This window comes from Notechis scutatus, chromosome Z, assembly GCF_049901735.1.
Source record: "Notechis scutatus isolate UNSWTSFEM ecotype Mainland chromosome Z, rNotScu1.2, whole genome shotgun sequence".
In the NCBI taxonomy this organism is placed as follows: Eukaryota; Metazoa; Chordata; class Lepidosauria; order Squamata; family Elapidae; genus Notechis; species Notechis scutatus.
Genome location: NC_142025.1, coordinates 14,012,761 through 14,026,287, shown reverse-complemented (window position 1 = coordinate 14,026,287; position 13,527 = coordinate 14,012,761). Strand labels below are relative to the sequence as shown.

Sequence of the window (13,527 nt, the reverse complement as noted above, 5' to 3'; positions counted from 1 at the left end):
CAAGGGGAGGTGGGAAGTTCTAAGCAAGAAGAGTCAGATTCTGGCAAGGACACCTGATCCTAATTTATTTTCTTTTTTATCCTTCTCTTTTAGGATCCCACTTTTCAACCCTGTCAAATGAAGACCCATTTTCTGCTTCCCTTCCCTGTAAATTATGTGGGTGCTTGTGTTCGCACTGTGCCTTTCACAACCCCAGACTATGCAAGGTAGGCAGAGGGATATGCTATCTGATCATACATGTGCAGATTAAGTTGAAGGTGGAATGTAAAACAACATCTTGTGATTCTGCTGAGAATATAAATATAGATAAAAATGATGATGCTCTCGTGATACTTTATACTGCAAAGGGCAGACTCTGGGCTCTTTTGGGATGCAAAGAGCATCATTATGTAATAGATGTATGCATTGATTTAAAGCCAATTTGGTTCCAAACTGCTTGAAGGTATAAATTGAATTCATGCAGAGTAAAATTTTCCACGAGGCATTGTGGAAATCCTTTATCTATTGATTTCATCATTTGGTTTCCTGGTTACCACACAGGGAGATCTGGAAGCATGACTTGATTGTCTCTTGAACTAAGACATAACACAAATTCCTTGACTTGAATTTAGCTTAGTGTGTGAAACCAATTTTATTAGTAAATCATTATTTTGATTATTTACTTCTACTTGTATGTTGCTGATTCCAAAGTGAATAATTAGAAACATTAACAAAGAAATATCTCAAAGTTATTCATAAAAGGGAGGGAGGGAAGCAAGCAAGCAAGCCATTACATGCCCTCCTTCTACTCTTGATGGAACAACCAGACCTTAACTCCAGGAGCAGACTGGATATTCATGAGCAAGAATTCCAGATTATATGAATTATCAGAAAGCATTTTTATATAGATGGGATCAGGAGATAGTTGCTTGATCTCATTGGGTAGACAGCTCAATAAGGGAGAAGGTGGCATCATGGATAACCTGGTCCAAGCTATATAAGGCCCTAAAGGTGACCACCAGCACTTCGAATCACACCCAGAAACCAAGCAGCAACCAATGCTGTTCCCAAAGCTTTGGGTCATGTGCTATAGCAGGATATACCCACGAGAGTCTAGGTCAGTGGTTTACATTTATTTTCAGTCCTTAAACTTTGCACAGGTAGTCCTTAACAGCAGTTCATTTTTAGTGATCGTTCAAAGTTAACAACAGCACTGAAAAAAGTGACTTAAAACTATTTTTCACACTTACAATTGTTGCAGCATCCCCATGGCCATATCATCAGAATTCGGACATTTGGCAACTGACTCATATTTATGATGATTGCAATGTCCCAGGCTCATACGATCACCTTTTGCAACCTATGGACACGCAGTGTCCATAGGGAAGCCAGATTCACTTAGCAAGCATGTTACTAATTTAATAACAACGGCAGTGATTCACTGAACAACTGTGGCAAAAGGGGCAAAACTCTCACTTGGCTACAGAAATTTTGGGCCCAGTTGTTGTAATTCGAGGGCTAAAAATTATTTCACTAAACTCACCTGGTGTTTTCAGACATATCAATCCAAAGTTCCTTATAGCTGAAAACCTGTTAGCAAGCAATTTCAGAAAGTGATCAGAAAAGGAATCGTGTGGACTTGCAGGTTTTTTGTGAGGAGTAACTATGTGGAGTAGGTGTCATCCGGGGGTCAGCAACCCACGGCTCAGGAGCCACATGTGGCTCTTTCATCTCTCTGCTGCGGCTCGCTGTTTGCTCTTTGGCTCCACAATTGATAGGGCTTTCGGTTAGGACAGGTAGAGGAAAAAGGAGGCTGCCCTAGGAAGAGACTATAGTGGGGGAACTGGTCTTCCAGTTGGCTCCAGAATCGGACAGAGGACTTCCAGTTAGGACCTTTGTGGCTTTTTGAGTGTTTAAGGTTGCTGACCCCTATGACCCCTGTGATCAATCTCAAGTCCTCCTCTTGTCCGGAGATGAATTACAAAGAGCTGGTCTACTCTCCAGCTTTTCATTCTGCTATAGTCATTGGTTCGCTTTTGTTTTCAGTTCACCATTTTTTCCCTGGACCTCAAATGAGGCTGAACTTTTGACAAAGATTTATCTAACATCCCCTGCTAATCTCTTTCCTTTCAGCCTTCGCCTCCTGGCCCGTTTAATGACAGCAAAATTCCTGCATACGGAAATCAGGGAGAAGGGAGGTGCTTATGGCGGTGGTGCTCATATCTCTCATAACGGGATATTCAATTTCTACTCCTATAGGTAACAACCGGACTTTGGGTGGTAGAGGTGGTGGTGGAAGGGTTTATACTGGCATGGACCAATGTTTCTTTCCCCAACTTTCTGGTTTTGTTGTGATGGATACCAGCCTTTTTTGATCTTCTCAGGATGTCAAAGGAATGGGCTCAAATATGGAAAATTCACAAAGAAATTAGAAAAACAAGAATAGTTTATGGTTGCTTTCACTTTGTAGAGGTTAGCTTTCCCATCTCACAACTCAAAGGCTCTTAACAGTTGAAAGCAGGGATGGGATCCGACAGGGTTAACTATCAGTTCGGTGATTTACGATGGGCTTCCCTGCACACGCAGCACGCTTGTAAATCGTCATCAGCATGCTGTGTGCAGAGAAGCAGCCTTTGAAAAAGGACTTTTTTCCTGCCTTTTTGACTGCAGCTGTGCGTCGTGCGGCAGCTGAAGTTGAAAAAGCAGGAAATAAAGGTCAGGTAAGAACCCGGGCAGGCGGGTGGGCAAAAACATCAGCAGATATAGAACTGCTCTTCAGAGCTACCGGTTCTACAGAGCCGGACAGAGCCGGTAGAAACCCACCCCTGGTTGAAAGTAGTTTAATTCAAAAGTTGGCCTCCAGATTAAGTAAACCATCATCTGGACACGTACAGTAAAAGCTCCCAGCATATTGTGTTAATTTGATGTGTGCGCATAATCAGTAAATCAAGGGTGTGACTCCTTCCATTGGTCATACAACGACATAAATGCAGATAATGAAGAATTCAGATACTGACTCTGTTTCTCTAAGGCAGGGGTCTTCAAAACTTGACAGCTTTAAGACTTGTGGACTTCCAACTCCCAGAATTCCTCCTCCAGTCATGTTAGTTCAGGAATTCTGGGAGTTGAAGTCCACAAATCTTAAACTGGCCAAGTTTGAAGACCCTTGCCCTAAGGCCATGCAGAAAATGTATCTATTGCGCGGGCAAGATAGTTAAATTTTGGGTTGATCCAACACAAGTAAAAGGGGAAGTGTTATTTGGCTGTAAACTTAACTGCAATGACCTTGATGTTATAGGGATCCAAACTCCATGAATACTGTGGCAGCTTTTGAAAAGGCTGCAGAATGGGCCAAGTCAGGGATGTTTACTCAGCAAGACATCGATGAAGCCAAACTTGCTGTGTTTGCATCAGTAGATGCTCCAATTGCTCCGTCTGACAAAGGTAGGTAAACTTGTCTTGTTGGCCTGAGCTCATGAATGCAAGTAGCTTCCCCTGAAATGTAGCTGTTTGTAAGTTTTCGCATTGATGGTTGGCTCAGCCATAGTTTCCGTACTTAGCTTCTGGAGAACATTTGCTTATGTATAGAGGAAATCAAATGGGGATGGGAAGAATAAAGGCTGGAGCAGTAAATGTTGCATTTCCTTAAAGGTTGCAATGCATGGTAGAGTCTAGAGAAAAACATCCACCTTTGTGGAAATGCTCTGCTGGATCATCTGACTCTTCTTGCGTTGCCCAACCACTGCACAAGGAAACCCATTAGTCTTCTAGCAGATGACATTCAGATGTAGTCACACTGGTGACAGCTTTGATCCCCATGACTTCCACAAATCAGTGCAATTCTTTTTGAAACTAAGATGGGAGCCAGAACTACACGTGATAGTAGCAAATTTCAAAATTTCAATATATGTTGTGTAAAAAAAAAAAGTTTTGTCCTGATAGGATTCAGCTTCATTGAGTAACCTTATTCTAGCATTTTTGGGAAGGTGAAATAGCTTCTACTTATCCAGTTTATCCCCATTGTGGATAATTTTGTACAGCTTAATCATGTTGTCTTTCATATGCCTCATTTCTAGACAAAAAGAGCTCCAAATTTTCAGCCTTTCTTCATAAGGCCAGCCCCTTCATTATCTTAGTCGCTCTACTCTGCACCACCTTTTCAATACCATTCAACCTACAGACACGACCAATAGATATTATGTCCTCATCTTAATTGAACTGTTTGCCATTACACTAAGGTCTCTTATCAATCATTGCTAGCTCTGATTCCATTCATTTGTATAAGTAATTAGGATTTTTGGCACCACATTAGGACACCAAGATGAAGTGCAGATAACTAACATAATTCTCATAAAGTAAGAATCTGGCGGCTTTAGCATGCTAATCTATTTATTAGGCTTCTTCCAAGCATGACAAAATGCTTGGTAGCTTTGAAACTAAAATGAACTTCAATTAAGCAGAGATTGAGTGCAGCCATTTAAATACCCATAGAAGCTCTAAATAACTCTAGATGGTTGATAGTAAATAAACCAGAATTCTGAAAATTGTGCTATTACTTTGCAAGTGAATTCACTTATCTCTATTATGTTTTTGAGAGGAGAAATCCATTTACTGTTTCAGTTAAGGCAAACAATTATTCTCTGTGTTTACATATTGAGCTGTTTGTGTTTGATAGAATGCAAATGCATCAATAATGGGAGGAATTACTTGGAACTGATTTGCATAATGTTTGGATATGCATATTGTTCCAGACAAATAAATTAAAGGGGAATGCATGTTAACAAATGGATCCATTTATTTTATGAACTGAGGAATCGAAGTGTAAGATAACCATCTGGTGCTGTTATCCTTAAGACTGATATGAATTATTAGCATTTGTGATTTCTGCTTTTAGGGATGAATAATTTCTTATATGGGATCTCTGATGAGATGAAGCAGAGGCACAGAGAACATCTTTTTGCTGTCTCCAGGGAGAGCCTGATAGATGCAGCTAACAAGTGAGGTTTTTTAATATATTTTTTAAATTTTATTTTATTATAACAGAGGCATTTGCTACATGGCCCATTTAATTTGGCATGAGGGAGCCCATGAACATTTCTCTCCCGATTCAAGCCCATATCATATTTCACTTGGTGGTTGTGTTTTGCCATGTGTCAGGGCAGTGATCAAGGTGCCTAGGCAATTGGTTCTTTTGGATCCTGAGAAAGTGGATACTCCAATTGTGCTGGCTGGAATGGATATTTAGTTTAGGAATGAGAGCTGCCCCCTTAAGGGAATGCTTCATGGGAAATGTAGTTTATGTCACGTGGTTATATCTGTACTCCTGATTGGCTATTGGGTTAATCTGGTTGGACAGGGGGAGGTTTTTTTTGCATTCTTGCCTGGACTCCAGCATCACACGGGAGTTTTCTTTGGCTCTTATGGGATAAAGGTCACCTTCTTTCACACTACTTAAAGTTACAGATTGAACATTGAATGAATCTCTACATTAACTCACACTGCAATGGCCAATCAGGAGTACAGATGTGACCACGTGACATAAACTACATGAAGCATTAACTACATTTCCCATGAAGCATTCCCTTAAGGGGTAAGCTCTCTTTCCTAAACTAAATATCCATTCCATCTAGCACACCAATGAATAAAGAGATTTTAAGTTTTGTTATTCGCTCAAGCAAATGGAGTTAAAAGCATAACATAAAAAAGCATCCAGTACTAGCAAGGTGGTACCCAAATGTCTTACAAGCTGCCAGAGGCTCCTTGATGACTACAGCAAAGAATCTATGGAGATTCTCAATTATCCAGGTCACGATTACCCCAAAGGTGAGTAAACACTAATTAGAGCAGTGTTTTCTCCCCTTAGCCAGTTTAAAATGTGTGGATTTCCAACTCCCAGAATAACCCAGCCAGCATGCTCTACTCTCTCTGGATGAGGTATTCTGGGGATTGAAGTCCACACATCTTAAAATGGCTAGGGTTGGGGAACACTGCCTTAGAAACAGGAAAACAGAGTTGTGTGCTAAACAGCCTGATCAAGGAACAACAGCAGGAGCTGTGGAGAAGAAATAACTCAGGTTTCAAGTCCATTAGGATGGAGAGCTAGAAGTAATATAGTCAAGGTGTTCTTTGTTAATTTGTTTTCTATCTCTGCATGTCAGTACATACAAAGAAGCATCATTTAAAATTTGTGAGTTTGAATTGTCATAATCCCCTATTAAGAACTGTAGATATATTTAATAAGTTTGGATAATTTATAGGAGAGTTCAGGAATGGCCTCCTTTTTGGTCTTTGCCTATCAAAGGAGAGGAAACTGCCTCCTACATGACATGAAGATTGTTCTGTTCTACCCTGATCAGATGAGACGTGCCTCTCAAAGGAAGACTAGTCTTCAAGCATTCTTGGTTGGAATAACAGATGTCTTTCTGCTTTCAGATTCCTCATTGCTGGGAAGAGTACAAGAGGACTGGCTATTCTTGGACCAGAAAATCCAGAAACAGCCAAGGATCCTTCCTGGGTTATACGATAAAACAGCAAGCCATAAAAGCCATCTAAAGAAAGTCATAGAAGGAAATATAACAGGAGCAAACTCATGCCACAATTATCAAAGTAGATTTTGTGAAAAAGGACTGTAAAAGTTTTATTGAAGCAAAAGATTACTTGCATCATGTCATCTCAAAAGAGCCCGATACTAGTGCTTTATTTTGAAAAAGTACGTGGATTTGAAGTTTGTCATGGGTCCACATTCTCTTGACCCCACCAATCTTTGTCTTAACTGCAGCAATTATGCAACAAATATATAGTATACAAAGCTAAGGTTACCGCTATGCTTTTTTTATGGAGCAGGTTTGAGGTCTATATTCAACCATAATACTAGAACACAGTTCCAGCATTTGGGTGTAGATCCAAGAACATCTGCTGCAGCAGTTAGAGCTAGATTGGGAATTCATACAATTCACGCACTATCCAAAATTAGAACATACAACTACTGGCACAAAATCAATGAAATGGACCCCCCAAATGATTCTACTAGAGCAAATAAAACCACAATCACAAATCTCCTGGATCACTAAACTAAAAAAATGTGTAAGAAGCTGTAGTCTTCCTGTCTCTTGTGTAACAGGAGAATGATTTTTTTAAAAAGCTGCCCAAAGAATCAAGGATATAGAATCAAAAGGATATAACTATCCTTAATGAGGTGAACTTGAAATGGCTGAGCAAATACAAACATACTTTTCAAATAGACAGCTATTTGAAGCTACAAATGCCAAAACATCTTGGGGAGATATTTACATGAGCGAAATTCAAACATCTCGACACAATGGTCAGATAGGGGAGATTCCATTCTATACCCTACAATGGATGTCTCTGCATTTGTGGTGCGGCAGAGATAGAAAACCTGGCTCACATCCTATTTGTTGCCTGTATAAGACGGTGAGAGACCAGGTACCTTGGTCTATATACCAAACGACCCATTGGGACCTCCATATCAAAACAACTTACCTTACGTGTGGCCTGAAAATAACATTTAACACAGCACAGTACTTAAGCAAAATGGTTCAGTTGAGATCTGCATATGTGGGACTGATTAGGGTAGATTGCAGAGGTGACACTGAAATATAATTTTATCATATTTTATCTATATCTTAAATTATTGTATCTTATCCAATTTCATTTTAGACTGTATTTTATTCCAGTATTTTAAAGTGTATCTTGCCCAATTCCATTTTAAATTGCTTTTATGAAATTTTAGTAATAATTCATTTTTAGAATTCTGCACTTTGATACAGCCCAAGGGCTAATCAATAAATATTGAATTGATTGAAACAAATACAAGTCAAGCTATTCCTGGCTGTGAATGACAGCTGGTCCTAATTTCAGTCAAAGCTCCCCCAAAATGCTGTAGTAGCATTCATCTATTTATAAAATTGTAGAATTGTTTTCAGTCTATTTTCTTTAGATCATGGTCCGTTACTATTTCTGAAAACAGGGCATAATTAATTTTAACTTTCCTTGTTTCCTGTTTCAATCTTGGGCAAGTCAGTGCCTTATGTTAAGGATATTCTGCCTTATTGGGGCTGTTGTAGAGGATTTTAAATAGCTTTGACTTTAGGGAAAGGAGGTCTCAGGCATGGGGATTTCTGTATCATGTGAACATGGTGTGATTTGTTCATTCAGCTTCGGTTTTGTGTCTTATGTGAGCACTCAGTATTAACAGGATGGAACATTGTGGCCATATTATTCAAGTTCTACTTGAGTATTTCATTTTCTTTCCAAAGATTGCAAAGAATGACACCTGGACAGATAGGAGTCACTATTAGTTAAAACTTCCCTCATGCTTGGCTTTCAAAACAAGTCTCACTGCAGAAAAAGAAGTAACTGCCGATAGTGACAATAGTTCGTGGCAGTGCTTCTCAACTTTGGCAACTTTAAGTGAATGGACTTCAACTCCCAGAATTCCTTAGTTTCTTCAGAGTTTGGATTTGGGGAGTTGAAGTTCACGTATCTCAAGGTTGCCAAGTCGAGAAATGCCAGTTTACGATATGTGGCATGGAAGAAGCCTAAGACTCCTCAAAGCCTCCAGCAGAAAAAGGATTCGGACCATCTGCAGAAATCTCTTTCAGCTCTAAAATTGGAGACAGCAGAACTCATGAAGGAACCTGGCCAATTTGGAGGAAAGGGCAGTGGATGACTAGGTAGTCCTCATTCAGTGGCCATTCAAAGTTAACAACCATGTTGAAGGAGGGGGTTCCAGCCATCACAGTGATTTAGAAGCTTGATAATTGGCTTACAGCCACCATTCCATAGCACCTTCTCTGCCAGTGTATGGCCATGTTGCTTAGCAACAAGCCTACCAGTTCCAATTAACACCATTAAGCAAGAATTACTTGTATTGCTTCCTGAAGCAATTCTGTAACAGTGTTTCAGGCATCATCATCAACACACTTTTGAAAGTCCACAGGCCTGTAAGTAATTGTTTACTGACAAGGTGGCTTTTAATCATTTCATTTTTACTAGAGCTGCCTTAGTCCTCAAGGTGAAAAGTGATTGCAATAGGTAAGTGGAAGAACAACTTGCCTTGCGCATAAACTCCCAAAGTGACTACTAAACTCCTACTTAAGAGCCTCCAAGCAACAATGGCTCTGAATGAACTGGACATTTTGTCCTAAAGAAGAGTCAGTTCAGCTTGAGAGTAAGGTGGAAAGATAAAGTGCAAGTTGCAAGAGAACAAAGGACATTAAACTTTATGATAATACAGTATTTATTCTGGCTGGATCACACACATGTTTTTCAGTATGTATTACACATAACTATGCTTCTGAGTGTAAACACTATCTGGTAAAAGTGCAAAAGACAAACAACATCACACTGAGTGCATAGAACAGATTTTGGACAGATTATTCATAAGGAGCACATCGGTAACTGGGTTTTGTTTTGTTTTTTAAAGTTGATCGTTGGAGTGTCCCACTCAGTAGATGAAGCCTAAAAATAACCAGGAACAGATAATATTGTGAACGTTTTTGCTTCCCACGTAAAGTGCTGGTACAATAACTTACATGTTACAAAAAGAAGCTGTAACACATATTCTAAAGCACTGTTGATGCACAATGGAGACAAGAGTTCCACTCAGGGGGTATCCTGGCATTACAGACTCAGGCTAATGCCTTTGGTCTCACCACATGCTCTAACTGGCCTGATTCGGAAATGTCATAGCTGGCTTTGTATTTGGCCAGGATCTTCATCAGAGGACGCATTTTTAGCCACCACTGTTCCTTAGGAATCCGGTGCCTGTGGACCAAAAGACAGGGGAAATTTGTCATTCAAAGTTTATGTTAGGACATCTATGAGCAAGCTAAAATTAAGAAATTTTATTTATTCATTTGACTTTCATGGTGGCTTTCCTTACATGCAATACTCCAAATGGGCTTGAAACAAAACCAATTAAAAATAATAACCATTGTGCCATCCATTTACACAGCATGACATGTGACAATGTTCAGCCGAATGTTCGCTAGTGAGATGGTTTCATAAGCAGCGGGTGGTTTGCAGAGTAACAGACCTGGAAGGAACCTTGAAGGTCATCTAGTCCAACCCCCTGCTCAAGCAGGAGACCCTACAGTGACCCTTATGTAGGAGATGTAGTTTATACTGTAAAGGGGTTCCAGGGAAATAGGAAATCATGGGTCCCCAAAAGCTCCAGCTCATGAAGTTTCAGATTGTTCACTGACTCCCATTTACTATAAGAAAATTGTGTAATAAATACAGGTAGTCCTTGACTTAGCAATCACAATCGGGACCGGAATTTCTACTGCTAAGCAAGGAGGTTGTTAAGTGAGTAATACTCAATTTTGTGATCTGTTTTGCCATGTTGCAAAATGAATCATTGACCTGCTTGCGGGAAACTGGCTAGGGTGTTATTCCAACAAATGGTGATCAGGATGCTACAACTGTGATAAATAATATCCCATTGTTGAGAGACTAAATTTTGACCATGGGAATGCTGTGACACTCTTTAAGTGTAAGTCACTTTTTTCCGTGCTGCCATAACTTTGAACGGTCACTAAACAAACCGTAAGTTGAAGACTATATTACTTTAATCCACAGTATTACCAATGAAAATAACATTCACTCCATGATACATCAAATATATTTATAACAGTCCACACATAACATTAAGAAGGGCTTCCTCCATCCGTTCTGTGAATTACAGTTAGTCCTCAACTTAAGACCACAATTGAGCCCCAAATTTCTGTTGCTAAACAAGACATTTATTAAAGTGAGTTTTTCCCCCTTTTATGGCCTTTTATAGACTTTCTTTCCACATTTATTAAATGAACCACCGCCATTGTTAAGGTAGTAACATGGTTGTTAAATGAATCTGGCTTCCCCTCTGACTTTTCTTCTTAGAAGGTCACAAAAGGTGATAACACTGGGACAGTGCAATCGTCATAAATACATGCCACTTGAGACTTTCAAGAAGAGATTGGGCTGCCATTTGTCAGAAACAGTGTAGGGCCGTGATGGCAAACCTATGGCACGTGTGCCACAGGTGGCACGCAGAGCCATTTGTGCCAGCACGCGAGCTGCAGGCAAACTTACCTCACTGGGCATGCGCGTGCTTCACAGCTGATTTTCAGCTGATTTGAGGCCTTTTTTGGCCTCCCAAAGGCTTGAGGAAGGCTTTGCAGGCCGAAGATTAGCCCCGTTTCATCACTTCCAGTATTTTCGGAAAAACAGGAAGTGACAAAATGGGGCTAGTTTTCGCCTGCAAAGCTTGCAGAAGCCTTCCTCAAGCCTTTGGAGGCCGAAAAAGGCCTCAAACTGGCTGAAAATAAGCTGTGAGGTGCAGTGCAAGTAAGGGGGCAGTGGGGGTGGATGGGTGGGGATTACATGCGCATGTATAGGGGGTGTGGGGGTGCGCATTGCCTTCTGGGAGTTGGCACGCGAATGAGAGCATGCAAACGCGCACAATTTTTGGCACAGGAGCCCAAAAAGATTAGCCACCACTGGGCAGGGGGTTGGACTAGATGACCTACAAGCAAAGGTGGTATTCAGCAGGCTCTGACCAGTTCTGGAGAACCAGTAGCGGAAATTTTGAGTAGTTCGGAGAACCGGCAAATACCACTTCTGACTGGCCTCACCCTCATCTATTATCTGCCTCCCGAGTCCCAGCTGATCGGCTGGGTCTTCTTTTGTTGCCCTACACAGGAGAATGGAGCTGGAAAGCAGGTTAGTGGGGTGGGGAGGGAATGAGGATTTTGCAGTATCCTTCTCCTGCCACGCCCACCAACCCACGCCCACAGAACCAGTAGTAAATTTTTTTGAATCCCACCACTGCCTACAAGGTCCCTTCCAACTCTGTTAATCTGAATGCTAGGATTAGCCCTCACTCAAGATCCAAACCATTAGTCCAAATTTTGATCACGTGACCATGGGAATGTTGCAACAGTCATAAATGTGAAAAACAGGCTTAAGTGACTTTTTTCAGTGGCAGCGTAACTTTGAATGGTTACTAAATGAATGGTTGGAAGTCAAGAGCTATCTGTAATTCGCAGAATGGATGGAATACATCAAATATATTTATAACAGTCCGCACATAACATTAAACACACCCCAACTTTGTTGTCCTTCTGCTTCCCCAGGGATTATCATTTCAAAATCCCACTCAACCATTTGTTTAGGATGGGGCAGTGTAAAAGTCACTGTGACAAATGAATGGCTCCCTTCAGAGCTTTCTGAGATTGGAATTAATCTCCTTCAGTGAAGGGCAACTCGATTTCTTCCACTCCCAACAGCACTGGTATGAATTAACAAGAAAGTTGCCATGGACAACTTGGGCTGGTAGAAAAAGCAACACACTTTACCTACGCAATGTTGATGTTGCTGAAGAACATCCCCAAACTCAATGCAGAAGCCATGGTGGGGCAGTGGTTAGGGTGCATTACCGCAGGCTACTTCTGCTGACTGCTGGCTGCCTCTAATTTGGCAGTTCAAATCTCACCAGGCTCAAAGTTGACTCAGCCTTCCATCCTTCCGAGGTGGGTAAAATGAGGACCCAAATTGTTGGGGGGGAATAGGCTGGTTCTGTAAACCACTTAGAGAGGGCTGTAAAGAGCTGTGAAGTGGTATATAAGTTTCAGTGCTATTGCTATTGTTATTTGTGCTAGCACAAGATAAATCTCAGCTCTTCTGCCATTGGGTACTTCATCTTGAAATCTGGTTTAATAACAAAAGGCACGAGCAACAGCCTCTGAAATCAACTGAGGAATAATGCTGTTGAGTACAAGGTGGTCCTCAAGTTACAACCACAATGGATCCCAAAATTTAATGTTGCTACGTGAAAAATTTGTTAAGTGAGTTTGTCCCATTTTTATGACTTTTCTCACCACATTTGTTAAATGAATCACTGCAGGTGTTAAATTAGTTACACGGTTGTTAAATGAATCTGGTTTCCCTATTGTCAAGAGGTTGCAAAAGGGATCACATGACCATCATAAATCAGTTGTTAAGCATCCAAATGAAAATCACGTGACCATGGGGATTCTGCAACGGATATGTGAAACATGGTCATAAATTACCTTTTTCAGTGCCACTGTAACTTTGAATGGTCGTTAAGTGAATTTTGTAACTCAAGGATGACCTGTATAAGTTTGCTTTGTCATCTCTTCCATCTCTATGATCTTTCTTAACTGAGAACTGAAGACACATAGGACTTCAATCTTGCTCACTGGGAATTAAAGATCCTAGTGGGGGCATCAGGTCTGGGTTGGCTGTTCTACAAGTATACAAAGATCTTGGACTTACTCAAAGTCAGTTTCATCCTGTAGCATGATCACAGGCTGGAAGTCTAGGTTTCTCTTACGCATTCCTAGAAGGCACACAGTTTCCGGAGTATTGGCAAATACCTTTCCTATGGAGGAGGAAAAAACAGTTTTAACCACAGGAAGTGTGACAAAATAGTACATATTAACTGCAAAAGACTATATAGGGAGGCGGAAAGTGTTAGAGGAGCCTTCATGGTATGTTTAATCTGGGTTAGTTATTAAAATA

The 13,527-nt window shown here is 40.7% G+C and overlaps 2 protein-coding genes across 4 annotated transcripts in view; one reads left to right on the top strand and one right to left on the bottom strand.

Annotated features, from left to right (window-relative positions):
• Positions 1–7,723, top strand: part of PITRM1 (pitrilysin metallopeptidase 1) — a 42,799-nt gene extending 35,076 nt beyond the window's left edge. The window contains exons 23-27 of the mRNA XM_026672247.2: positions 94–206; positions 2,113–2,238; positions 3,278–3,423; positions 4,874–4,976; positions 6,412–7,723. Of these exons, the coding sequence (XP_026528032.1) occupies positions 94–206; positions 2,113–2,238; positions 3,278–3,423; positions 4,874–4,976; positions 6,412–6,505 (582 nt within the window). The 3' untranslated portion in view covers positions 6,506–7,723. The remainder of the gene's footprint in view (positions 1–93; positions 207–2,112; positions 2,239–3,277; positions 3,424–4,873; positions 4,977–6,411) is intronic.
• A 1,497-nt stretch (positions 7,724–9,220) lies between these two features.
• PFKP (phosphofructokinase, platelet) overlaps positions 9,221–13,527 on the bottom strand; it is a 71,381-nt gene continuing 67,074 nt past the window's right edge. For 2 of the 3 annotated variants that reach the window (XR_003371252.2, XM_026672249.2), the window contains 2 exons: positions 13,282–13,387; positions 9,221–9,765 (listed from right to left, as the gene is read on the bottom strand). Coding sequence is in view for 2 of the 3 variants with exons in the window: in XM_026672249.2 (XP_026528034.1) it covers positions 9,630–9,765; positions 13,282–13,387 (242 nt within the window). In the remaining variant the exon portion in view is untranslated. The remainder of the gene's footprint in view (positions 9,766–13,281; positions 13,388–13,527) is intronic. The other variant, XM_087945830.1, reaches the window with a different exon arrangement.